The sequence below is a fragment of the Phyllobates terribilis genome, unplaced genomic scaffold (assembly GCF_046119375.1).
Source record: "Phyllobates terribilis strain yellow unplaced genomic scaffold, ASM4611937v1 Scaffold_11__3_contigs__length_659146591, whole genome shotgun sequence".
Taxonomy (NCBI): domain Eukaryota; kingdom Metazoa; phylum Chordata; class Amphibia; order Anura; family Dendrobatidae; genus Phyllobates; species Phyllobates terribilis.
Genome location: NW_027362771.1, coordinates 369757613 through 369785298, shown reverse-complemented (window position 1 = coordinate 369785298; position 27686 = coordinate 369757613). Strand labels below are relative to the sequence as shown.

Genomic DNA, 27686 nt, shown 5'->3' with positions numbered 1-27686 from the left:
CCGGAAATCCATGCCAATAAAGTTTTCATTAAAAAAAAATAAATAAATAAAAAAATAAACAACATGGCGGCGTCCATGGTCAGGGTGACAGGTAATGAAGGTCTCAGAGAGCGGGCGATGGAGAGGGCTGTGTGTTGATAGCGCGCAGTGCTGCAGGCGGCTGCTCTCCTAGGAGGCAGGAGGAGAGTGTGAGGCGCTGCAGCATGGCGTGTGATGCCGGACACTGTTATGTCGCGACACACTGATGACAGCCGCGGCACCCCGGAGGCACTGCTTTATGGAGACTGGTTGCTGTGACCCTGGATAGAAGTCCACACACAAGTAGCCAGCGGTCACAGTAGCCACATTACCTCTGATTAGATACACTTCGCCTTGATTTTCTGACCTGGCTGCTGCACCTTCTCAATGAGGCTGAATTCACACGTCCGTCCCTATTGTATGGCCCATGCGATGGCCGCATTGCCCATTCTGTCCGAGGACTTCTGACCTGAAGTAAAACCTTGGTATATGCCTATGCGACTGTTCAGGTCCGGAGACCCACGGGCTGGCCGGCAATGGTGGCCATAAGGCTGGGCAACACAGGTGTGTTTCACAGTCCGTATATGGACCACGTTGACTGTCTCATGAACACGTACATGAAGGATGTACAGGTGCATCTCACTCAATTAGAATATAATCAAAAAGTTAATTTATTTCAGTTCTTCAATATAAAAAGTGAAACTCATATATAGAGTCATTACAAACAGAGTGATCTATTTCAAGTGTTTATTTCTGTTAATGTTGATGATTATGGCTTACAGCCAATGAAAACACAAAAGTCATTATCTCAGTAAATTAGAATACTTTATAAAAACAGCTTGAAAAATGTTTTTAAAATCCAAAATGTTGGCCTACTGAAATGTATGTTCAGTAATTGCACTCAGTACTTGGTCGGGGCTCCTTTTGCATCAATGCGGCGTAGCATGGAGGCGATCTGCCTGTGGCACTGCTGAGGTGTTATGGAAGCCCTGGTTGCTTTGATAGTAGCCTTCAGCTCGTCTGCATTGTTGGGTCTGGTGTCTCCCATATCCCTCTTCACAATACCTCATAGATTCTCTAAGCGGTTAAGGTCAGGCGAGTTTGCTGGCCAATCAAGCTCAGTGATACTGTTGTTATTAAACCAGGTATTGGTACTTTTGGCAGTGTGGACAGGTGCCAAGTTCTGCTGGAGAATGAAATGTCCATCTCCAAAAAGCTTGTTGGCAGAGGGAAGCATGAAGTGCTCTAAAATTTCCTGGTAGACAGCTGCCCTGACTTTGGTCTTGATAAAACACAGTGGACCTACACCAGCAGATGACATGGCTCCCCAAACCATCACTGATTGTGGAAACTTCTCACTAGACCTCAAGCTGCTTGGATTGTGTGCCTCTCCTCTCTTCCTTCAGACTCTGGGACCTTGATTTCCAAATGAAAATTGGAACTTTGGGACCTTGTGGAGTGTGTCAATGACTGCCTTCTGGACATCTGTCAAGTCAGCAGTGTTCCCCATGTTTGTGGAGCCTACTGAAACAGACTAAAGAACCTGTTTAAATGCTTAGGAAGCCTTTGCAGGTGTTATTTGTTAATTATTTTAATTTACTGAGATAATGACTGTTGTGTTTTCATTGGCTGTAAGCCATAATCATCAACATTAACAGAAATAAACACTTGAAATAGATCACTCTGTTTATAATGACTCTATATAATATGAGTTTCACTTTTTGCATTGATGAACTGAAATAAATGAACTTTTTGATGATATTCTAATTTAGTGAGATGCACCTGTATACCCAAGGAACCTGGGAGAAATGTGATAATGTCTGAGGATAAGAAGAGATTCAAACAACAATAACTAAAGCGTTGTTAGATCAGGAGTTATTTTATCTATCCTGACTCCATCTTGATTTTTGTACGTGCATATTCTGCTTACCAGAATGGAGTTTGAGCTAGCATGTGTGTTTTATCCATGTACTTTGCTCTCAAAGAGAAGCTTGTGATCATATAAGAAGGTTTTAGGAATGTCTTTGTTTGAGGCTGCTTGCCCACTATGCTTTTTTCAAGCGTTTTTGACGCGGAATTAGCACAGCGAAAATGCTTAAAAAATGCTTGGTAATACGTGCCCCATGGTCCCCAATTATAATCCGCATATGCTGTGCACATGCTTCGGAAATCTCTGCCGCCGATTATCATTGCGGAAAAATACGCAGCATGTTCATTAATTTTGCGGCACGGAGCGTAATTGCCGCCATTAACTTGCATTGAATCGCTTAATATCCGCATGACTACATGTGCACATGCGGATATTAAGCGATTCAATGTGCGGATGGTACCTGGGTCTGGAGAAGTGGAGACTCTCATCCAGACCCGGGTACCATGGTACCTGTTAAAAAAAAAAAAAAGAAAAATTAAATAAAAAATAAACATAATACTCACCTTCCGATGTTTCCCGGTCTCCTATATGATGCGTCCGGTCTCTTGTACAGCTCGCGATGGTCTAAAAGGACCTTCCATGACGTCATTTAGTCATGTGACAGGTCACGCGACCGCTGACGGCACTCGCGTGACCTGTCACATGGCTAAATGACATCATGAAAGGTCCTTTCACACAACTGCAAACCATACAAGAGACCGGACACATCGGAGAAAAGACCGCGAGCCATCAGAAGGTGAGTATAATGTTTTTTTTTTATTTTTTACCATTTTAAATCTTTTTTTCATCTATTAACTTGGTAACACTATATAAATCCATGCCGGTTGCATGGATTTATATAGTGTGACCAAGTTGTCAAGCACTTTTCCAAGTGATGTTTAAATCGCTTGGTAAAGCGCTTGATAACCCGTATGCAGAAATGCATGCAAAAACGCTTGACAAACGCTTCTACCCGGCAGGAAAAACTCATGTAAAATCCGTATGCGTTTTTCCTACTTGGGAGATGCGGAAAAAATCTGCAGCATTTCTGCATCGTGGGCACTTAGCCTGAAGAGACTTGGAGATAAGGAAGAACTGAAACTAGAAGGTAGAGAGATTCCTAAAATCCAAAAGCTGGGTGCAGACAGAATTACCATTGGCCAATGAGATGTATGTATGCTAATGTCAGCACTTATGTAGAGATAAGCTGAGCCAATTATATTGTTACCATGTATGACTATTAACAAGCTAGAAGACCCTGACTAATGATGTAATAAAGTCAGATCTGCCCTGATGCTGAATTGTATCAGACATGGACATATTTGAATTTTACGATTTAATTTGGAACAGGCACAACATCTCAGAACGTCCCACATTATGTGGCGACAACAAGTATATTAGTTTTTATTGAAAAATTATTTAAAACCATATATAAAATGACAGGGAAAGCCTCAAAAAGGACACGGTAAATGCCTGGACAACCAGTAATATCATGAGAGGGTCCCCAAGGAGATGTAGCTAAGGGTTAGAGCTATAGGATGCAAATGCTTAGCTGTAATAATAATTATCCCTACCCATAGGGCTTAACCAAGTGAGATCCCCAGGTTCCACAACACCTCACAGTGGCATAATCATAGATAAATGTAAAGAGGTAATAATACCTGTAAAATAAATGCGCTGCCTATGAGGTCCCAGGCACTGTGTCCCACCACGCTGATGCCGTTTCGTTTCGCCTCGCCTGCCACCACCCCGAGGCGAAACGGCGGTAAAGTATTGCAATATAGATACTCCCGAAAAGAACCCCTCTAGTGGGGGCAGCATCACTCCATACACTTGTATTGAGCGACGAGGCACCCCGGCTGTCTGCTGTTTAGTCGCAGACCAGTCAGAGTGTCCATTCAGACACCTTCTTTTTGATGAAGGTTTTTAATTGGGCATGTGAACATCAGACCTTGAGCATAGGAAGAAGGTTGCCTAGTCCACTGAATCACAGATTAATGCACCCTCCCATTCTGCAAAAAAATGTTTTGGAATGGTCTAAGAAACATAACAAATATTTGAAGATGATGACTTGGCCTCCAAATTCTCCAGATCTTAATTTGATAGAGTCATGGCCGAAAGTCTTGGTACGTCTGAAATTGTTCCAGAAAATAAAGTATTTCTCCCAGAAAATTAGTGCAATTAAACATTTTGTTATACACATTTATTTCCTTTGTGTGTACTGGAACAAGACAAAAGTTGATGAAAGGTGCAGAATAGTCTGGATGGTGGATAAGCAGCCCTACTCAAGTTCCAAAGAAAAATTCAATCCATCCTGCAGGTTCAGTGTCAGTGCAAACTATTCGTCGACATTTGAATAAAATGAAATGCTATGGCAGGAGACCCTGGAGGACCCCACTGTTGACACAGAGACATAAAAATATTAGACTGCAGTTTGCCAAAATGTACGTGAGTAAGCCAAAATCCTTCTGGGAAAGTGTCTTGTGGACAGATGAGACCAAGATAGAGCTTTTTGGTAAAGCACATCATTCACATCATTCTGTTTACCAAAAATGGAATGAGGCCTACAAAGAAAAGAACACTACTCACAGTCAAATATGGTCTAGGTTCAAAGATGTTTTGGCGTTGTTTTGCTGCCTCTGGCACCGTGTGCCTTGACTGTGTGCAAAGCATCATGAAATATGAAGATTACCAAAGGATTTTTGGTTGCAATGTAGAGCCCAGTGTCAGAAAGCTGGGTTTGTGTCTTAGGTCATGGGTCTTCCAGCAGGACAATGACCCCAAACATATTTCAAGAAGCACGCAGAAATGGGTGGAAACAAAGTGCTGTAGAGTTCTGAAGTGGCCAGCAATGAATCCGGATCTAAATCCCATTGAACACCTGTGGAGAGATCTTACAATTGCTGTTGGGAGAAGGCACCCTTCAAATATGAAAGACCTGTGGCAGTTTGCAAAAGAAGAGTGCTTCAAAATTCCAGTTGAGTGATTGATTGCAGTTATTTATTCCAAAGGGTGTGTGACCAAATATTAGGTTGATGGTGCCAACAATTTTGTCTTGCCCATTTTTGGGGTTTTGCGTGAAATTATGTCCAAGTTGACTTTTTTTCTTTGTGGTGTTCAAATACACAAAGGAAATAAACGTGTTTAAGAAAATTTGTATAATTTTCTGGGAGAAATACTTCATGTTCTGGAACAATTTCAAGGGTGCCAACACTTTTCGGCTAGGACTGTATTTTGTACACTGTAGTCTGCTGCAAATGTCTACCTGCCAAATGCCAGAGATTTTGCCAACAAGAGGTGAACCTACACCACTTTCAGCAGGTGTATATAATGTTATGAGTGACCTCTTTTATGCAAAATGGTAGATTTGGGTCAAAATAAAGCATTTAGTGCTTGTTCACAATAAACGACCTGCGACGTTAAGCATTCGCCGATTGGCAGTCGTTAAGTAGTCTGATTAAACAGGCCAACTGCATTTACGATGCACAAGGATCGATCATTAATATTCACTATTCTTGGCAGTGCATGCAGGATTATGCAATGATAATGATTTTTCTGGCTAACACGGTACCACAATATAACTTTGTATTGTGCATCATAAGTTTCCTTAAAACTCAATGTAAATACTTTTATGCCCAAAAATTACGAGTATTCTCGGAGTGATACCTTTATTGGCTAACCAGAGAAAAATATATATACAGTACAGACCAAAAGTTTGGACACACCTTCTCATTTAAAGATTTTTCTGTATTTTCTTGACTATGAAAATTGTACATTCACACTGAAGGCATCAAAACTATGAATTAACACATGTGGAATTATATACTTAACAAAAAAGTGTGAAACAACTGAAAATATGTATTATATTCTAGGTTCTTTAAAGTAGCCACCTTTTGCTTTGATGACTTCTTTGCACACTCTTGGCATTCTCTTGATGACCTTCAAGAGGTAGTCACCGGAAATGGTTTTGACTTGACCGGTGTGCCTTGTCAGGTTTAATAAGTGGGATTTCTTGCCTTATAAATGGGGTTGGGACCATCAGTTGTGTTGTGCAGAAGTCTGGTGGATACACAGCTGATAGTCCTACTGAATAGACTGTTAGCTGCTTTTTTTCTTGCCATAATACAAATTTTATGTAAAGAAAAATGAGTGGCCATCATTACTTTAAGAAATGAAGGTCAGTCAGTCCAAAATATTGGGCAAACTTTGAACCCAAGTGCAGTTGCAAAAACCATCAAGCTCTACAAAGAAACTGGCTCACATGAGGACCGCCCCAGGAAAGTAAGACCAAGAGTCACCTCTGCTTCTGAGGATAAGTTTATCCAAGTCACCAGCCTCAGAAATTGCAGGTTAACAGCAGCTCAGATTAGAGACCAGGTCAATGCCACACAGAGTTCTAGCAGCAGACACATCTCTTCAACAACTAAGAGGAGACTTTGTGCAGCAGGCCTTCATGGTAAAATAGCTACTAGGAAACCACTGCTAAGGACAGGCAACAAGCAGAAGAGACTTGTTTGGGCTAAAGAACACAAGGAATGGTAGACCAGTGGAAATCTGTGCTTTGGTCTGATATGTCCAAATTTGAGATCTTTGGTTCCAACCACTGTGTCTTTGTGCGACGCAGAAAAGGTGAACGGATGGACTCTACATGCCTGGTTCCCACCGTGAAGCATGGAGGAGGAGGTGTGATGGTGTGGGGGTGCTTTGCTCGTGTCACTGTTGGGGATTTATTCAAAATTGAAGGCATACTGAACCAGCATGGCTACCACAGCCTCTTGCAGCGGCATGCTATTCCATCTTGTTTGCGTTTAGTTGGACCATCATTTATTTTTCAACAGGACAATGACCCCAAACACACCTTCAGGCTGTGTAAGGGCTATTTGACCAAGTAGGAGAGTGATGAGGTGCTACACCAGATGACCTGGCCTCCACAGTCACCAGACCTGAACCCAATCGAGATGGTTTGGGGTGAGCTGGACCGCAGAGTGAAGGCAAAAGTGCCAGCAAGTGCCAAGCTTCTCTGGGAACTCCTTCAAGATTGTTGGAAAACCATTTCCGGTGACTTCCTCTTGAAGCTCATCAAGAGAATGCCAAGAGTGTGCAAAGCAGTCATCAAAGCAAAAGGTGGCTACTTTGAGGAACCTAGAATATAAGACATATTTTCAGTTGTTTCACACTCTTTTGTTAAGTATATCATTCCACATGTGTTAATTCATAGTTTTGATGCCTTCAGTGTGAATGTACAATTTTCATAGTCAAGAAAATAGGTGTGTCCAAACTTTTGGTCTGTACTGTATATGCAAGCTTTCAGAGCACAGGGGCCCTTCTTCAGACAATATTACAAACTAGATGGTGGCCCGATTCTAACGCATCGGGTATTCTAGAATATGTATGCGGCCAACCGGGCGCAATCAGCAGAGCGTTGTTTAAATTTGGCACCAATCTCGCTGATTGGTCGCGGACGCCAGCCGCGACCGATCAGCACAGCAGTGTTTAAATGTGGCGCCAAAATCGCTGATTGGTTGCGGCCTCTATTTAAATGTGGCGCCCAATTCGGTGATTGGTCGCGGGCGGCGGCCGTGACCAATCAGCACAGCGGTGTTTAACTTTTGCGCCAAGATCACTGATTGGTCGTGGGCGGAGACCGCGACCATTCAGCGAATCGTATTGGTGAGGACCGGGGAGCGCCGCTGCCTGTGCGGCTACTTACGCTCCGAGAAGCCAGGAGATGAGCGGCTTCTCGCAGCAGAAGTATCCCGACCCGCAGCGCCGCTCCCTGGTCCTCCCTTCACACCCTAGCCTCATGGATGTCAGCACCACTTCCTGTGCGGATACTTCCGCTGCGAGAAGCCGGGAGATGAGCGGCTTCTCGCAGCAGAAGTATCCCGACCCGCAGCGCCGCTCCCCGGTCCTCCCTTGACACCCTAGCCGCATGGAGGTCAGCGGCGCCGGCGGTCGGGGTCCTTCTGCTGCTAGCGGCCGAGAGATGAGCGCCTCTCGCCGGTCATCTCCCGGCTGCATCGCCGCTGAGCCGCTAACGGCCGCCATCTTTTTTTCTGAAATCCCGCGTCGCTGATTGGCCGCTGCCGGACCAATCAGCGACGCGGGATTTCCTAGACAGACAGACGGGATAAGACAAATATATATATATATATATATATATATATATATATATATATATATATATATATATATATATATATATATATATATATATATAGATGAATTGATAAGACAAAAGGCACAACATTTAAGAGATGTTACAGCAATACATTTGTTCATGAGGTGTAAGGGGTGGTACCTTAGGAGGCATCAGGAAACTTATAAATCATTTAATCCAAGAAACCAACGTTTTGCTGCTTCTTCCCATGATTGAGAGTCTATTTACACTGCATGAATATCTGGAAATGAATGTTGCTGTGAATGCTTGTTCCCTATAATCATGCAGTGTGAATGCACCCTTAGTAAAAACATTGTTTCATCTCCGTTTCTTAAGCCTCATCTAATTGTGTGCTGACCATGATGCATGGACTGGCCGCGATTCTCCTGACCCAACCTTGAGAGTCTTATAGGAATACTAGATGGTGGCCCGATTCTAACGCATTGGGTATTCTAGAATATGTATGCGGCCGACCGGGCGCAATCAGCAGAGCTGTGTTTAAATTTGGCGCCAAAATCGCTGATTGGTCGAGGCCGGCAACCGTGACCAATCAGCAAAGCGGTGTTAAAACTTGGCGCCTATATTGCAGATTGGTCACGGCCGGTGGTCGTGACTAATCAGAGCGGGGTTTAAATTTGGCGCCAATAATGCTGATTGGTCGCGGCCAGCGAACGCGACCAATCAGCAGAGCGGTATTTAAATTTGGCGCTAATAATGCTGGTTGGTCGCGTCTGGCGTCCGCGACCAATCAGCACAGCAGTGTTTAAATGTGGTGCCAAGATCGGTGATTGGTCGTGGCCGCTATTTAAATGTGGCGCCCAAATCGGTGATTGGTCGCGGGCAGCGGCCGCGACCAATCAGCACAGCGGTGTTTAACTTTTGCGCCAAGATCACTGATTGGTCGCGGGCGGAGACCACGACCAATCAGCGAATCGTATTGGTGAGGACCGGGGAGCGGAATCGTATTGGTGAGGACCGGGGAGCGCCACTGCCTGTGCGGCTACTTACTCTGCGAGAAGCCGGGAGATGAGCGGGCGCTCGCAGCAGAAGTATCCCGACCCGCAGCGCCGCTCCCCGGTCCTCCCTTGACACCCTAGCCGCATGGAGGTCAGCGGCGCCGGCGATCGGTGTCCTTCTGCGAGCGGCCGGGAGATGAGCGCCTCGCGCCTGTCATCTCCCGGCTGCATCGCCGCTGAGCTCCGTCCCGCAGATGAGCCGCTAACGCCCGCCATCTTTTTTCTGAAATCCTGCGTCGGTGATTGGCTGCTGCCGGACCAATCAGCGACGCGGGAATTCCTGGACAGACAGACAGACAGACTGGATAAGACGATTATATATATAGATATGAGGCTGTCAATTTCAGGTCAGGGGACCTTCTTCCAGACCGTGCATAACTGATCATGTTACATGGACATGTGAATGAAGCTTTAGAGTGAGAGAGTGAGATTTACTGGATACAATATATTGTAATGATATGTGCACATAACATCTTTTTCGGGTAGATTCTGCCTGGAACAAGCCTGATAAAGGGCTAAAAAATGATTAACCTATGCACAGCAGTGAAATAACAATTTGCTATGTATATGTTCCTTCTTTTGTTAATTCTTTAAATGAATTCTGTCACCAGATATTTGTAATCTGAGGAAATCATAATGTAGGAACAGATACCCTGTTATAGAATGTATAAAAAAATGGCCTACAAAACAGCCGCTGAAGACATTCAAAAATGCATCAGAAAAGATGCTTTGGGAAAAATACAGCAGGTTTTTTTCCTGAAGCGTCTCCTGGTTCAAAAATGATGTGGGTACGCTGGTGTCACAAACATGCTGTGTGCATTTACCCTAACAATGTCGAATTTCATAGACCTTAATCTTTTATTCTACATTTCCAGGTCTAATTTGCAGAGTTCATGGCGCCGTTCGCGCAAGAAGGAATTTGTCATCATCGCAAACCTTTGTTCAGAAGATTCCTCATGCCTTGTGGAATTTAGGACGCTTGAATCATGTAGCCATTGCTGTACCTGACTTAGAAAAAGCCAAATCATTATATCAAAATGTTTTAGGAGCCAAAGTAAGTGAGACCATTCCCCTTCCTGATCATGGAGTATATACCATTTTTGTGGAGCTGGGAAACACAAAACTGGAGCTTCTTCATCCTCTAGGACAGAACAGCCCTATCTCTGGCTTCCTGCAGAAAAACAAGGCTGGTGGAATGCATCACATTTGTATTGAGGTATTGAATCTTCACAACAAATCAATCCCTATTTCTTATGTATGAATATATAGCAATTCTTCTGGTAATATAGGAAGAATGCTGGCATTTAAACAAGCCATTGCAGTTTCTTTGGCTCACATTTCAAGGGGTATGTGCAGATGGTATCTTATAGACGCTGGCGTACTTGCATAGTTTATGCTGTAGGTTGACATTGCAGGAAAATGCGTTTTTTCTGACATCATTTTGGACGTCTTTCTTGGCGGCTTTTCTGCATGTGTCTTTTCTTTTCATTCTACATATAGTGGAAGGTGCATGCGCCGCTTTCAACTTGCGAGTCATCCAATACACGTAGAGACGCGTCACACAACACACCGGGCTGCTAGTTTGAGCTTCACTGCCATTGGGCGGCTCACCCTGTTTAAATGAGCCATCCTCTTCCCATAAACACGCCCCCTGACGAAGAAAGGGCAAAACGTGCGTTGGGGCGCTGGGGATCTCCCTCCTTGTGATACACATTTATGTAAGTGCACTTTACTTTACTACAATATCTATACTTTCCTTGAATGAATAGAGCTGGGAATGTTGAGCATACTTACACCTCTTATCTCTTCCGTCTCTTTTGTGATTATTGCAACCATATTTATCCCTTATTTATCTTTTTCTTTTGTCTTAATAGCTAAATGAAATATATTCTTATATTGAGGGATATTAGATATCTTATTAATGAACAGCTACTTATCTATTAGGCACTTTTTTCTAACATGGCTAGCATTAATACTGTGTTGTGATTTACTCTGACCTGATATGCACTGGTCACATTATTGCGTTTAGATCAGTTGATAAAAATACAATATACTAATAAGGTTTGCATTCAATACTAACCTATCTTTGATCTACATGCAATTTGTCACTTTACAATCTGTTTTTGTCAGGATTAACAATTGTTGTTAAATTAATGGTGTAGAATAATATATAAATATGGCCGGCATTTGATTAATGACTTGTTTTTTACTTTGTAAAGTGACAAGTGCATATAAATCAATCTATTACTGTGTGACTAATTGGTGCAGTATAACACACTATAACTTTATAGTAGTCCCTTGCATTTTTTCTACTCATTCTGTCCATGTAAATTTGAAGGTGTATGTAATAACAATCATGGACTATATGATAGAAGGATTGTGGATCCACATCTTTTTAGCAGTTCTGTATTTGGTTTTATTGTTTGGATTTTTTCTATGAATAATAAAGATTTATGGTCTAAATTACTTCTCGTGTTGGGCTTTTTTGAATGCCCGTATTGGTATTTTGATATAGTGGAAGCTGCCAGAAGACTGGGCCGGTCACTTTTTTTTAGCCGCTTCACATCTTTTGAAGCCTGAAGTGGTTAAAAAAGTGACAAAAGGCAGAACATGTGCACAGCAAGTCAATTTGACATTGCTGTGCATATTTTTTTACTTTTTTACTTTTATTTAGCTCTTTTTCAGGTAGGTTCCAGGAAGAGTCTTCCTGAATAACACATTGTGTGCACATACCCTACAAGAGGTTTCCATAAATCATACTTGCTGTACAAGGAAAAATTATGCAACTTTCTAGCATACTTTGGCCCCAAACCATCAAACAGTTTTCAGTTAATTATTGGAAGAGTGGTGTACACCTCTGTGTGCAGCTCGCCATAAATCCTACTCCAGGTCCAAGTTACAGCAATTATGCAGCTTTTTTACATCATAATACTGGCATAAAATCTTTGATGAATCGGGCCCTAAGTGTTTAAATTCTTTCGTCTTTTTCAAGATTTCTGCTTGATGTATAGAAATATTCTTGTTAACTTTAAGAAGATGCACTACAGTATGGTGCTCCTTGCCTTCCGAGCCCTGCCCAAACAGTAGTTTTGTCCCACATATAGGACATCATCGTACTCAATAGAAATTACCCAACAAATTGGTATATTTTTTTCCTGTTACCCTTGTGAAAATTAAAAATTTAGGGTTAAAGCACATTTTTGGGAAAAAAAACGTAATTTTTATTTTCACGCTCCAATGTCTTAAAATTCCGTGACGCATCTGTGGGTTGAAGATGCTCACCACAATCCTTGATAAATTAATTGAGGGGTGTAGATTCCACATTGGGGTCACTTGTGGGTGGTTTCCGCTGTTGTGGTACATTGGGAGCTCTTCAAACGCAATACTGTATCCACAGTCTATTCCAAGCTCTCGAAAAGCCAAATACCGCTCCTTCCCTTCCAATTCCTGACGTGTGCCAAAACTGTAGTTTACCCCCACTTTATAGGGAATCGGCGCACTCAGGAGAAATTGCACAACAAATTTGTATGATCCATTTTCTCCTGTTAGCCTTGTGAAAATTAAAAATTTGGAGCTAAAGCAACATTTTTGCGGGACAATCTAATTTTTCATTTTCACAGCTCAATATTATAAAATTCTTTGAAGCACTTGTGGGTTCAAGGCACTCACTACACCTCTATATAAATTCATTGAGGGGTCTTGTTTCCAAAATGGAGTTACTTGTGGGGATTTCCACTGTATAGGCACATCAGGAGCTCCCCAAACACAACATGGCATCTGCTATCTATTCCAGACAATTTTGTGCTTCAGAAGTCAAATGGCGCTCCTTCCCTTCCGTGCCCTGCAATGTGCCCAAACAGTAGTTTTCCACCACATATGGGATATCGGAGTACTGAGGAGAAATTGCGCAACAAATATTTGGGTCCATTTTCTCCTGTTACCTTTGTGAAGATGAAAAATTTGAGGCTAAAGCAACATTTTTGATGGAAAAAGTAAAGTTAGAATTTTTTTTCCTCCATGCTTCTTTAATTCCTGTGAAGCAGCTAAAGGGTTAATAAACTTCTTGAATGTGGTTTTCAGGACTTTGAGGGGTGAAGTTTTTAGAATGGTGTCACTTTGAGGTATTGTTAGTCACATAGGCCCTTTTATTTTAACCCCTTTACAACATGTGCAGTAATAGTATGGCACACATCGTATCCCCCCGCGCGGGCTAAACAGGTGACTTGCTGACATGTGCCCGCAACAGCAGCGGGGAGAATCGCCATCCACCTGCGGCTGTAAACTAGTTAAATGCCGCTGTCAGTCTCTGACATTGGCATTTAACAGCGCCGCGCCGGAAGCGCGTCACTTACCTTGCCCATCAGTGACCCCGTCACATGATCGTGGGTCACTGATGGGTTGGTATGACAACCTGGGGTCTGCAGGAGACCCCTGTGGTTGTCATAGAATAAGAAAGCACAGCAGGGCCAATACATAAAGTTAGGTCCATATATATTTGGACAGAGACAACATTTTTCTAATTTTGGTTCTAGACATTACCACAATGAATTTTAAACAAAACAATTCAAATGCAGTTGAAGTTCAGACTTTAAGCTTTCATTTGAGGGTATCCCCAAAAAATTGGTTTTGGAAATTTTTGGAAAAATGAAAAAATTGCTAATAAACTTTTAACCCTTCTAACTTCCTAACAAAAAAAATTGTTTAAAAAATGATGCAGATGTAAAGTAGACATATGGAAAATGTTATTTAATAATTGTAATTATTTTAGTGGTATGACCATCTGTTTTTTAAGTGCATAAAAAATTTAAAGTTTGACAATTGCAAACTTTTCAAAATTGTCTTAATTTTTCCAATTTTTTCATAAATTAACACAAATCATTTCGCTATTTACCACTTACATAAAGTACCGTATTTTTCGGACTATAAGACGCACCGGACCATAAGACTCACGTAGGTTTTAGAGGAGGAAAATAGAAAAAAAAATGTAAGCAGAAAATGTGGTCACGATGCACTGTTAAGGGGGAGCGGGTCTGCTGCTGACACTGGTATAGGAGTAATGTCCCCCAATTCTGATAATATCCCCAATCCTGGTAGATATGCCCCCTCTTCCTATTATACGTGGCCCCCATCCTGATATGCATGGCACCCCTCCATCCTGGTATGCATGGCAGCCCTAATCCCTATCCTGGTATGCATGGCACCCCTCATCCCTATCCTGGTATGCATGGCACCCCTCATCCCTATCCTGGTATGCATGGCACCCCTCATCCCTATCCTGGTATGCATGGCACCCCTCATCCCTATCCTGGTATGCATGGCACCCCTCATCCCTATCCTGGTATGCATGGCACCCCTCATCCCTATCCTGGTATGCATGGCACCCCTCATCCCTATCCTGGTATGCATGGCACCCCTCATCCCTATCCTGGTATGCATGGCACCCCTCATCCCTATCCTGGTATGCATGGCACCCCTCATCCCTATCCTGGTATGCATGGCACCCCTCATCCCTATCCTGGTATGCATGGCACCCCTCATCCCTATCCTGGTATGCATGGCACCCCTCATCCCTATCCTAGTATGCATGGCACCCCTCATCCCTATCCTGGTATGCATGGCACCCCTCATCCCTATCCTGGTATGCATGGCACCCCTCATCCCTATCCTGGTATGCATGGCACCCCTCATCCCTATCCTGGTATGCATGGCACCCCTCATCCCTATCCTGGTATGCATGGCACCCCTCATCCCTATCCTGGTATGCATGGCACCCCTCATCCCTATCCTGGTATGCATGGCACCCCTCATCCCTATCCTGGTATGCATGGCACCCCTCATCCCTATCCTGGTATGCATGGCACCCCTCATCCCTATCCTGGTATGCATGGCACCCCTCATCCCTATCCTGGTATGCATGGCACCCCTCATCCCTATCCTGGTATGCATGGCACCCCTCATCCCTATCCTGGTATGCATGGCACCCCTCATCCCTATCCTGGTATGCATGGCACCCCTCATCCCTATCCTGGTATGCATGGCACCCCTCATCCCTATCCTGGTATGCATGGCACCCCTCATCCCTATCCTGGTATGCATGGCACCCCTCATCCCTATCCTGGTATGCATGGCACCCCTCATCCCTATCCTGGTATGCATGGCACCCCTCATCCCTATCCTGGTATGCATGGCACCCCTCATCTTTATCCTGGTATGCATGGCACCCCTCATCTTTATCCTGATATGCATGGCACCCCTCATCCCTATCCTGGTATGCATGGCACCCCTCATCCTTATCCTGGTATGCATGGCACCCCTCATCCCTATCCTGGTATGCCCGGCACCCCTCATCCCTATCCTGGTATGCCGGGCACCCCTCATCCCTATCCTGGTATGCCGGGCACCCCTCATCCCTATCCTGGTATGCCGGGCACCCCTCATCCCTATCCTGGTATGCCGGGCACCCCTCATCCCTATCCTGGTATGCCGGGCACCCCTCCTTATCCTGGTATGCATGGCACCCAGTGGCGTACCACCAGTGGCGGCAGGCCACGCGACTGCTATGGGGCCCATGAGCCGGGGGGGCCCGATAGCAGTCGCCCCCCTTCTGCAACCCCCGCTCCCCTGTTTGATTGCCGCTGCCGCCCACCGCCACTGTGTTCAGACATTGCCATGCGCTGTGCGGCTGTGTCTTGTAGTAATGACGGCAGGGACGACACTGCGCCTTTAATTGTGCTTGTGTGACCCCTGCCGCGTCATTACTAGCAGACACAGCCGCACAGTGCACTGCGCGGGGCCATGTCTGGAATCAGTGTCGGCGCGCGGCGGCAATCAAACAGTGGAGCGGGGGGTGCAGGAGGGGGGGCCCTGTTTAAGGGAGGCCCCGATGGAGGGGGGGTCCCGATGGAGGGCGGGCTCTGTTGAAGGGAGGCCCCGATGGAGGGCGGGCCCTGTTGAAGGGAGGCCCCGATGGAGGGCGGGCCCTGTTGAAGGGAGGCCCCGATGGAGGGCGGGCCCTGTTGAAGGGAGGCCCCGATGGAGGGCGGGCCCTGTTGAAGGGAGGCCCCGATGGAGGGCGGGCCCTGTTGAAGGGAGGCCCCGATGGAGGGCGGGCCCTGTTGAAGGGAGGCCCCGATGGAGGGCGGGCCCTGTTGAAGGGAGGCCCCGATGGAGGGCGGGCCCTGTTGAAGGGAGGCCCCGATGGAGGGCGGGCCCTGTTGAAGGGAGGCCCCGATGGAGGGCGGGCCCTGTTGAAGGGAGGCCCCGATGGAGGGCGGGCCCTGTTGAAGGGAGGCCCCGATGGAGGGCGGGCCCTGTTGAAGGGAGGCCCCGATGGAGGGCGGGCCCTGTTGAAGGGAGGCCCCGATGGAGGGCGGGCCCTGTTGAAGGGAGGCCCCGATGGAGGGCGGGCCCTGTTGAAGGGAGGCCCCGATGGAGGGCGGGCCCTGTTGAAGGGAGGCCCCGATGGAGGGCGGGCCCTGTTGAAGGGAGGCCCCGATGGAGGGCGGGCCCTGTTGAAGGGAGGCCCCGATGGAGGGCGGGCCCTGTTGAAGGGAGGCCCCGATGGAGGGCGGGCCCTGTTGAAGGGAGGCCCCGATGGAGGGCGGGCCCTGTTGAAGGGAGGCCCCGATGGAGGGCGGGCCCTGTTGAAGGGAGGCCCCGATGGAGGGCGGGCCCTGTTGAAGGGAGGCCCCGATGGAGGGCGGGCCCTGTTGAAGGGAGGCCCCGATGGAGGGCGGGCCCTGTTGAAGGGAGGCCCCGATGGAGGGCGGGCCCTGTTGAAGGGAGGCCCCGATGGAGGGCGGGCCCTGTTGAAGGGAGGCCCCGATGGAGGGCGGGCCCTGTTGAAGGGAGGCCCCGATGGAGGGCGGGCCCTGTTGAAGGGAGGCCCCGATGGAGGGCGGGCCCTGTTGAAGGGAGGCCCTGTGGGGTCCTTGATAAAGGGAGGCCCCGTGGGGGTCCTTGATGAAGGGAGGCCCCGTGGGGGTCCTTGATGAAGGGAGGCCCCGTGGGGGTCCTTGATAAAGGGAGGCCCCGTGGGGGTCCTTGATGAAGGGAGGCCCCGAGGGGGGGCTCTGATGAAGTGGTGGCAATTAAGCAGCGCCGGCGGAGCATAGGGTGCAGGAGGGGGGCCCCGATTAAGTGCTGGCAATCAAACACTGCCTGAGGTCATCTCTGTGGACATGCTGGGGGAGCGGTCTGGGCCCCGACGGCAAGTGGGCCCCTCTGATGGTCCAGAGCCTGTGATGGCCATCAGACATGCCTGCGGCCCTGCACAGCTGGGCAGGTAAGAGAGGCTTGCCACCAGATTTTCCAGTCCCCATATTAAATATATTTCTAATGTGTATTGTGTGTATGTCAGTGTGTATGCCTATGTATATATATATATTTATGGCTGTATTATGTGTTTTTAAGAATGTGTTCAAATATGTACGTATCTGTGTATGTGCTTGTCTGCATATGTATGTGTGCATATCTGTGTAACATCTGCATGTCTGCGTACTGTGTGTTTGCATGTCTGCGTGCTGTGTGCGTGCATGTTTGCATATGTGAAGGGTGAGGGGGCAGCCTTTGCCCTGTGTTGTATACCTACATTTCTCCGCCGTATCTGTGCATCATGAATGCTGTATGTATTAAAGGGGCCACTGAGACTCTTTCACCCGGGCCTACGAAAACCTGGAGCCGGCCCTGGTTGAAAGCAAAGATGGAGGAGGGATAGTCATTTGACACTCCATCTCCCTCATTCCTCCTCTGCTTCTGACGCAGTGGGGTGATGACGCACCACGCTCTGTCAGACAGTAGAGCTGGCAGCTGCTGAGGTGATGACAGAGACGCACTGCAGAGACTGAAGCAGCGGGGAACGAGGAGCGGTAAGTATGTATTTATTTATTTTTGTAAATCAGTGAGTACTCATAGTACTGGAGGACTGGGGTTGCATTTTACCCTATGGTGGGGGCTGCCTTTTAGCCTATGGGGGGCTGCATTATACTGCATACTGAACCATGGGGAGCGCATTATACTGTGTGGAGGACCATGGGGAGTTCATTATACTGTGTGGAGGACCATGGGGAGTGCATTATACTGTGTGCAGGACCATGGGGAGTGCATTATACTGTGTGGAGGACCATGGGGAATGCATTATACTGCATGGAGGACCATGGGGAGTGCATTATACTGTGTGGAGGACCATAGGGACTGCATAATACTGTGTGGAGGACCATGAGGAGTTCATTATACTGTGTGGAGGACCAGGGGGAGTGCATTATACTGTGTGCAGGACCATGGCGAGTGCATTATACTGCGTGGAGGACCATGGCAAGTGCATTATACTGTGTGGAGGTCCATGGCGAGTGCATTATACTGTGTGGAGGACCATGGCGAGTGCATTATACTGTGTGGAGGACCATGGCGAGTGCATTATACTGTGTGGAGGACCATGGCGAGTGCATTATACTGTGTGGAGGACCATAGGGACTGCATAATACTGTGTGGAGGACCATGTCGAGTGCATTATACTGCGTGGAGGACCATATTGAGTGCATTATACTGTGTGGAGGACCATATTGAGTGCATTATACTGTGTGGAGGACCATGTCGAGTGCATTATACTGTGTGGAGGACCATGTCGAGTGCATTATACTGTGTGGAGGACCATGTCGAGTGCATTATACTGTGTGGAGGACCATGTCGAGTGCATTATACTGTGTGGAGGACCATGTCGAGTGCATTATACTGTGTGGAGGACCATGTCGAGTGCATTATACTGTGTGGAGGACCATGTCGAGTGCATTATACTGTGTGGAGGACCATGTCGAGTGCATTATACTGTGTGGAGGACCATGTCGAGTGCATTATACTGTGTGGAGGACCATGTCGAGTGCATTATACTGTGTGGAGGACCATGTCGAGTGCATTATACTGTGTGGAGGACCATGTCGAGTGCATTATACTGTGTGGAGGACCATGTCGAGTGCATTATACTGTGTGGAGGACCATAGCGAGTGCATTATACTGTGTGGAGGACCATGGGGAGTGCATTATACTCAGTGGAGTGTGGAGGCCATTATACTGTATGTAGGCCCACTATACTGCATGGAAGGCTGTGTGGGAGTCACAGTTGGGGGATTATACTGTGTTGGGGTCACCATACTTTGTCCTGGGAGTTGAGGTGGGGTACAGCAGGCAGGGCTGTGGAGTCAGTAAGCCAAACCTCCGACTCCTCAATTTCCATGACACAGACTCCAACTGCGACTCCCTCATACATGGCTCATGTTTAAGTGATAAATTTACTGTAGCACAGATTCATCTCAGCTACAAGTCTAGACCCTTAGATCCGGAATAGGACATACATTTATAGGACATTTCATAACTTTCCCAAATTCTTATGAAAAAAATATTCCCCACAAACTGCATTGAACTACTGTACCCAATTTATTATATATTTTAGGAGTCTGTCCATTTTATACCGACTCCCACTCCACAGCCCTGACAGTAGGGTCATTACACTGTGCATGTAGAGGCTAATGAGGAGGAATGCACCATGGCATTTTGTTGGCATCACATTTTATGGGGCAATGAAAGCGGAATCTAGGACTTCAGCAAGGAAGAAAATTGCTTTGCAAAGGCTGGAAAGTTGTGAGATCTTCTCTTCTGTGCCCCCAACAATTATTTTCATTTTTTTTTTGGGGGGGGGGTGGCAATTAGAACTTCTGCTATGGGGCCCCATGATTCCTATGTATGCCCCTGATGGCACCCCTCATCCTTATCCTGGTATGTATCGCCCTTTCATCCTTATCCCCCTAATCCCCATCAGGCTGCACATAAAAAAATAAACACTCCTACTCACCTTTCTTCTCTCCTCCAGTGCTGCGTCCTGTCTGCCCGCACTGATCTCTCCATGTGAGCCGCGCATGACGTCACTGCCATGCGCGGCTCACAAGGAGACATCAGCTGCCGGAAGTCACTGCTCCCCACGCCGGGACTGTGTGCCCAGGGAGCAGTGACTTCATGCGCCTTCATAGCCGGCACACAGCGTAGCTGCAGCGTGGCTCCTGCTCCTGCCGGGCGATCGCGTTTCCCCTCTGTTAAAGGGCATAAATATTCACCCTCTCCCCACGCCCATGCGATCTCCTGGCAGCAGCAGGAGCCGCGCTGCTGATACACTGTGTGCCACAATTCAGGAGCATGAATATTCAGTGCTCCCCATGCCTATGGGCGTGGGTGCAGTGAATATTCATTTTCTTAAGCAGCGGAGACAGTATAGGCTGCAGCTGGCGGCTGCTGCCTCCTGTGCCCCGCTCCTCCGCTGCAACCGCTCCCCCCAACACAGTATATATATATATACCCCCCCCAGCAACATTCGGACTATAAGACGCACCCCCCATTTTTCTCCAAAATTTTGGAGGAAAAAAGTGCATCTTATAGTCCGAAAAATACGGTACAATGTGTCATGAAAAAGCAGTCTCAGAATCACCGGCATACGTTGAAGTGTTCCAGAGTTTTTATCTCATAAGGTGACACTGATCACAAAAATTTGGCCTGGGTAGGGAGGTGAAAACGGGCTTGGGAGAGAAGGGGTTAAGACATCGTTCGTATTGCATGTAAGGAACTATCATCATTTTCTTCTCCTGTAGGTTAATATCCGCTTCCTCATTTGTGTCAGCAGAGGGAGCAATCCACACTCGCCATGAAAAAATTAAATACCTGCCAATAAATTTAAAGGACTGCAGTCTTTTTTTGTTTTTTTTGCGGTGGTATATATATGTGTGTGTGTGTGTATAATATATATATATATATATATATATATATATATATATATATATATATACAGTGCCTACAAGTAGTATTCAACCCCCTGCAGATTTAGCTGGTTTGATAAGATGCAAATAAGTTAGAGCCTTCAAACTGCAAACGAGAGTAGGTTTTATGAACAGAAGCATAAATCTTACAAACCAAAAAGTTATGTTGCTCAGTTGAATTTTATTAAATTTTAAACATAAAAGTGTGGGTCAATTATTATACAACCCCTATGTTTAATATTTTGTGGAATAACCCTTGTTTGCAATTACAGCTAATAATCGTCTTTTATAAGACCTGATCAGGCCGGCACAGGTCTGTGGAGTTATCTTGGCCCACTCCTCCATGCAGATCTTCTCCAAGTTATCTAGGTTCTTTGGGTGTCTCATGTGGACTTTATTCTTGAGCTCCTTCCACAAGTTTTCAATTGGGTTAAGGTCAGGAGACTGACTAGGCCACTCCAACACCTTGACTTTTTCCCTATTGAACCAGGCCTCGGTTTTCTTGGCTGTGTGCTTTGGGTCGTTGTCTTGTTGGAAGATGAAATTACGACCCATCTTAAGATCCTTGATGGAGGAGCGGAGGTTCTTGGCCAAAATCTCCAGGTAGGCCGTGCTATCCATCTTCCCATGGATGCGGACCAGATGGCCAGGCCCCTTGGCAGAGAAACAGCCCCACAGCATGATGCTGCCACCACCATGCTTGACTGTAAGGATGGTATTCTTGGGGTCGTATGCAGTGCCATCCAGTCTCCAAACGTCACGTGTGTGGTTGGCACCAAAGATCTCGATCTTGGTCTCATCAGACCATAGAACCTTGAACCAGTCTGTCTCAGAGTCCTTCAAGTGATCATGAGCAAACTGTAGACGAGCCTTGACATGATGCTTTGAAATTAAAGGTACCTTACGGGCTCGTCTGGAACAGAGACCATTGCGGTGGAGTACGTTACTTATGGTATTGACTGAAACCAATGTCCCCACTGCCATGAGATCTTCCCGGAGCTCCTTCCTTGTTGTCCTTGGGTTAGCCTTGACTCTTCGGACAAGCCTGGCCTCGGCACGGGAGGACACTTTCAAAGGCTGTCCTGGCCGTGGAAGGCTAACAGTAGTTCCATAAGCCTTCCACTTACGGATGATGCTCCCAACAGTGGAGACAGGTAGGCCCAACTCCTTGGAAAGGGTTTTGTACCCCTTGCCAGCCTTGTGACCCTCCACGATCTTGTCTCTGATGGCCTTGGAATGCTCCTTTGTCTTTCCCATGTTGACCATGTCTGAGTGCTGTTCACAAGTTTGGGGAGGGTCTTAAATAGTCTGAAAAGGCTGGCAAAAGAGATCTTTAATCCACACATGTGAAGCTCATTATTCTTGGTGCCTGAACTACTTCTTAATACTTTAGGGGGACCAAACAGAATTCTTGTGGTTTGAGGGGTTGAATAATAAATGACACTCTGTATTAACTTTTTACGTTTAAAAAAAAAAAAAAAAAAATTTTGCTGCAGTGCATTTCCCACTTCCAGGCTGATCTACAGTACAAATGTCACAATGCCAAGTTAATTCCGCATGTGTCAACCAGCTAAATCTGCAGGGGGTTGAATACTACTTGTAGGCACTGTGTATATATATATATATATATATATATATATATATATATATATATATATATATATATATATATATATATATAATTATTATTTTAAACTGTATTGGAAAGCAGCATTGACTATGCTTTCTGATGCAAAAGCTTTCCACAAAAAAAAACAACCAAAAAATGGATGGGAAATATAAGAATAATATCCCTGGCTTAATTTAAGAGTACATTATATAATTGCTGTTAGTGTATTTTTATTAAACCTACATAAAAAAATACATCAATGTGTATATATTACCCTAATACATAAAATGACATGCCAACGGCACCAAAATATACATAACCAATATAGATATGTACTGAAGTCAACCACATAATTACTTTGTTAAACTACCAGCTATATACTGCTACCATAAAACCATATTTATCATAAGACACACCTGAAAATGTATGAATGTGCACAAAACACATAAATTATTATAATCTGTATCCCATGGCAGTATTTAATGCAACAACAGTTTATACAGTCACTCCGGTGTTGAGGCGCAGCAAAGCTGTGGACCCACAAACAAGAATAATGTGAGGGCAAATCTTTTAATTCTTGTTACTGACCTGGATTGAACACTGTGGCAAACTACATCTTTGTGTTAGGTCTGAGAAAGACAAATACTGCCACGACGAAGGTCAGACAGTGTGTACAGGGACTCTTATCGGCTTCATTTCAGTGAATAGCTCCCTGTTCCTGTTGGAATACAGTCTTTACGGAATTTCAACAGAAACACCAATTTAGTGTGCTGTATTAATGTGAACCTAGTTTTAATTCCATTTTATTACTGTTTTATTTTATTTTTTTACGTTTTTTAATACATTTGTTTATTTTACTTTTTAGCCTTCTTAGTGGACTCTTGAACCTGCAATCATTTGATCGCTTTTACTACATACCGCAGTATTTAGGGAAATCGCTGTCTTCAATGGATTTCACCCTGTAGTTGTGCTTCATTTGAGGAACAAGATGGTAGTGACAGAGACCTTCATCAGGCCCCGGCTACCATGGTATCCCAACCCATAGTTCTTTACAGGGAGTTGTTGGAAGCCAGTGACCGTGTGCTTTGACACTCATGTAATTTAAATTATGTTTTTGGAGATTGACAGTGGCATTCAAGTGGTTAAATGTGCTCCAACCTCTGTAGTTAGACAGATGCCAGCTATGTAACTCAGCCGGCGTCTGCCTATTAGGAACAGGCTCATCTCACACTGCTTCATACATTCCTTATTGATGTATGAGGAAAATGTGTGGAAATAAGAGAACAGCTATGTACAAGGTGATGTTATCTTTTTTCACTTTTATAAAGACCTGGGAAAAGGGGATGATTTGAACTTTTATACAGAGCCGGCATTAGAGCTGTATGGCACAGGCACAGCTTCTGAGCCAGCTCCATATACAGGTTTTATAAGTGGGATTTCTTGCCTTATAAATGGGGTTGGGACTAGTGTTGAGCGAGTATGTTCTATTAACTCTTCGCTGAGTATGCTCGGGCCGAGCTCCGAGTATTTATAGCTGCTCGGTGATATGGTTGAATCGCTCCCGTGTGCATGATTTGAAACTGTTTGACAGTTTTATTACATGTGAGGAATGGTAAGAAATAGATATTCCTCACATGTAATAAAACTGTCAAACCGTGCAAATCATGCACACGGGAGCGATTCAACCATATCACCGAGCAGCTATAAATACTCGGAGCTCGGCCCGAGCATACTTGGCGAAGGGTTAATAGAACATACTTGCCCAACACTAGTCCCAACCCCATTTATAAGGCAAGAAATCCCACTTATAAAATCTGACAGGGCACACCTGTGAAGTGAAAACCATTTCCGGTGACTACCTCTTGAAGCTTATCAAGAGAATGCCAAGAGTGTGTAAAGCAGTCATCAAAGCAAAAGGTGGCTACTTTGAAGAACCTCGAATATAAGACATACTTACAGTTGTTTCACACTTTTTTGTTAAGTATATAATTCCACATGTGTTAATTCATAGTTTTGATGCCTTCAGTGTGAATGTACAATTTTCATAGTCATGAAAATACAGAAAAAATCTTTAAATGAGAAGGTGTGTCCAAACTTTTGGTCTGTACTGTATGCAATGTGAACAGGGAGTTAAGGAAGCAAAATAGTTTTGTTTTTCTTCTTTTTCCTTGTACTCCTGCTTCTCGGTGAGGGTGAAATAGGTGTTGGTGAGGGGGTTTAACAAGGTTTAAAAGTATATCTATTGATTACATTTTCTGATCTTTTTTTTTTTTTGCATAATTAAGACATTAAGATGACAGCTAAATGGCTTAGAGAAGAAAATGAATATCATGCCATCTTTTGTTTTTTGTTCCTAGGTTGATGACATCAAAAAGGCAATGTCAGATCTGAAACAGAAAAACATTAGGTTATTAAGTGAAGAACCAAAAACTGGTGCACATGGAAAACCAGTTGTATTCTTGCACCCAAAAGACTGTGATGGAGTCCTGGTGGAGCTGGAAGAAGCCTAATGCAAATACTGAAATATACAGAACTGAGAAAATGTAAAGTTAATTGCAGTCCAAGAAGTCAAATCAAATTACATTACCATTACTATTAATTTTCTATATCACACTGGAATTAGGATCTTACCAAGGAAATAAATATATAACTACCTAGAAGTACTCTTTTGCTAATTCTAACATCTGTCTGTATCCATATGAGCTGTCTGTATCCATATGTGGATTGAATGATTATGAGCTGTGTGTTAACCTTAATGCAATCTCTAGAGATAAGTGATGAACTTCAGAAGGGGTGCAAACCTAGCACCTGAGGGGCCAGATTGCTATACAAAGGCCCTAATGGAGATGGGTGTCCACCACAACTGTGATGCCTGTCAATAGAGAAGGCCATCTCTCAGAGGCATTGTGTGGGGGTGTAAAGTTCAATGTTGTATCCCTTAGCACCATCCGGGTATGCTATAAATTGGGTAACTGCCCCTGAGACTGACTGTAAATGTATGAACAAAATAATGGAATCAACATAGGGAATGGAAAGGTGGGGGAGGTGGAGGAGTAGAGAAAAAGTTAAAAGATAGGGGTGAGTCCAGAGTGGGAGAAGAGGGTTGCATTGACAATCCCACACAATGGGCAGCACTTTGAACACATTTTATAAGTGGTCATAAACTTGTAAAAAACTCATGAAATAATAAAGTTACGTTAAAACCGAACACACCATTGTTTTTCATATGAAATTCTCAATAAGTTTGATGTGTCACATGACTCTCTTCCCATTGAAAAAAATAAAGTTGGATCCAAAATGGCTGACTTCAAAATGGCCGCCATGGTCACCACCCATCTGGAAAAGTTTTCCTCCTCCCATATACTAATGTGCCACAAACAGGAATTTGATATCACCAACCATTCCCATTTAATTTAGGTGTATCCATATAAATGGCCCACCCTGTAGATAGGATGCTATATGAATTTTCCTGCAGACGTACATAACGAGAGGTGAATTTTGGAACTCTTAATATCATCTTAAGTGTTGCTGGAGAGAAGGAGCGGTTGAGGTCTGTTTTCCACTAAGAAAGAGGGAGACTGAATAAAAGTGGAAGTTAGGAGTTTGATAATGACAGAGAGGAGCCCTTTGGGGAGTTTTTGTTGACTCCAATGACTTTTAAACCAGATTAGGAATATGTGTTTTTAAATTGATTCAATTTACGGTCTCTATCTTTGTGATAAGATACAATGGAAATAAGTTCTCTGCGTATGTCCACCTTGTGTGTTTTCCATAGTGTGTAGGTGAATTTTCAGGAGTGTTATTGGTGGAGAAAATTTCTTTAAGTTTCATGTTATTCTGGTCTTTGGCGCTATGCAAGTTTGATGAAGTTTCATTTAGCCTCCAGTAACAGTCCTTCTGTTTGGGAAGCTGGGGTGTTGACAGTTAAAATGACAGGTGAGTGGTCCATGATGTTTATGGTTACATGAATACAATGCTGAAGAAGTTGGGCGAGGAAGCTAATTTAATCTAGTATGTGGTATGAATTATGGGGTGTGAAGTAAAAAGTATAGTCTTTGCATTGAAGAGAGATTTGTTAACCGCTTCCCGACCGCCCACTTTACATAAACATCGGCGCTGCCTGGGCTCTGTGCAGCGCCGACGTTTATGAACGGTCGGTGGTCCCGCAGCCCTCAGGACCCCCAGGGTCCTGCAAGTGCTACGGTTGCGGTTCAGAGCGACAGCTCTGACAGGGGACATCATCGGTACCTGATTGGATCAGGTCCCAATGATATTAACCCTTTGCTATCTTCTATATGCCGCGATCTATAGTGATCGCGGCATATAGAAGATAGTGAGAGGAGAGGCGGTCGTCCACTTACCTCTCCGACAGCCCGCTGATGCCTTCCAGGACCTGCCATTGTTATGGCAGCTGGAAGTCACATGACCGCCTCCAGATCTGCCATATATGGTGTCCTGCTGAGCTCAGACTGCAGCTGAGTCCAGCAGGAGACAGACAGTGTGAAACTGTCAGCAAACTTCTCATGCAATGCAATACAATTACATTGCATGAGAACAGTGGTTAGAAAAATAAAAATTATTGTCCCTACAGGGACTAAGTAAAAATGTAAAAAAAAAAAGTCTAAAAAATTTTTTCAAACTGTTAAAAAAAATCACAAAATAAATAAATAAAATATTAAACCAATAAATCCGTATATTTATGCAAAAACAAAGAGTACACATATTTGGTATCGCCGTGTCCGAAACAACCCGATATATAAAACTATCACACTAATTAACTCCTTCTGTGCACACAGTAATAAAAATAAATAAAAAACGGAGAAAAAAACTATGCTTTTTCATCATATCGCCAAACAAAAAGTGGAAAAAAATGCGATCAAAAAGCAAAATGGAAATAAAAATGGTACCGCTGAAAACGTCATCTTGTTCCACAAAAAAAAGCCGCCATACAGCTCCATCAGCCAAAAAATAAAAAAGTTATAGCTCTCAGAATAAAGCGATGCAAAAAAAATATTTTTTCTATAAAATTGTTTTATTGAGTAAAAGCGCCAAAACATAAAAAAAATACAGTAAGTGTAGTATCGCTGTAAGGCTGGGTGCCCACGTAGCGTTTTACAAGCGTTTATGCTGCGGAATTTCCGCAGCGTAAACGCTTCAAAAACGCTTGGTAATCCGCCCC

The 27686-nt window shown here is 44.8% G+C and overlaps 1 protein-coding gene across 2 annotated transcripts; it reads left to right on the top strand.

The window, feature by feature from the left end:
- Positions 1-50: 50 nt before the first annotated feature.
- On the top strand, positions 51-25699 carry MCEE (methylmalonyl-CoA epimerase). 2 transcript variants are annotated; one of them, XR_012251084.1, is made up of 4 exons: positions 51-91; positions 9979-10319; positions 10604-10821; positions 24865-25003. XR_012251084.1 is itself a non-coding variant. In XM_073650813.1 (3 exons), the coding sequence occupies exons 1-3, from the start codon at positions 64-66 to the stop codon at positions 25015-25017; spliced, it is 522 nt and encodes a 173-aa protein (XP_073506914.1). In that variant the 5' UTR covers positions 51-63; the 3' UTR covers positions 25018-25699. The 2 variants fall into 2 exon arrangements, 1 of the variants encoding a protein (XP_073506914.1); XM_073650813.1 differs by lacking the exon at positions 10604-10821 and having other exon boundaries at positions 24865-25699.
- The last annotated feature ends 1987 nt before the right edge of the window (positions 25700-27686 follow it).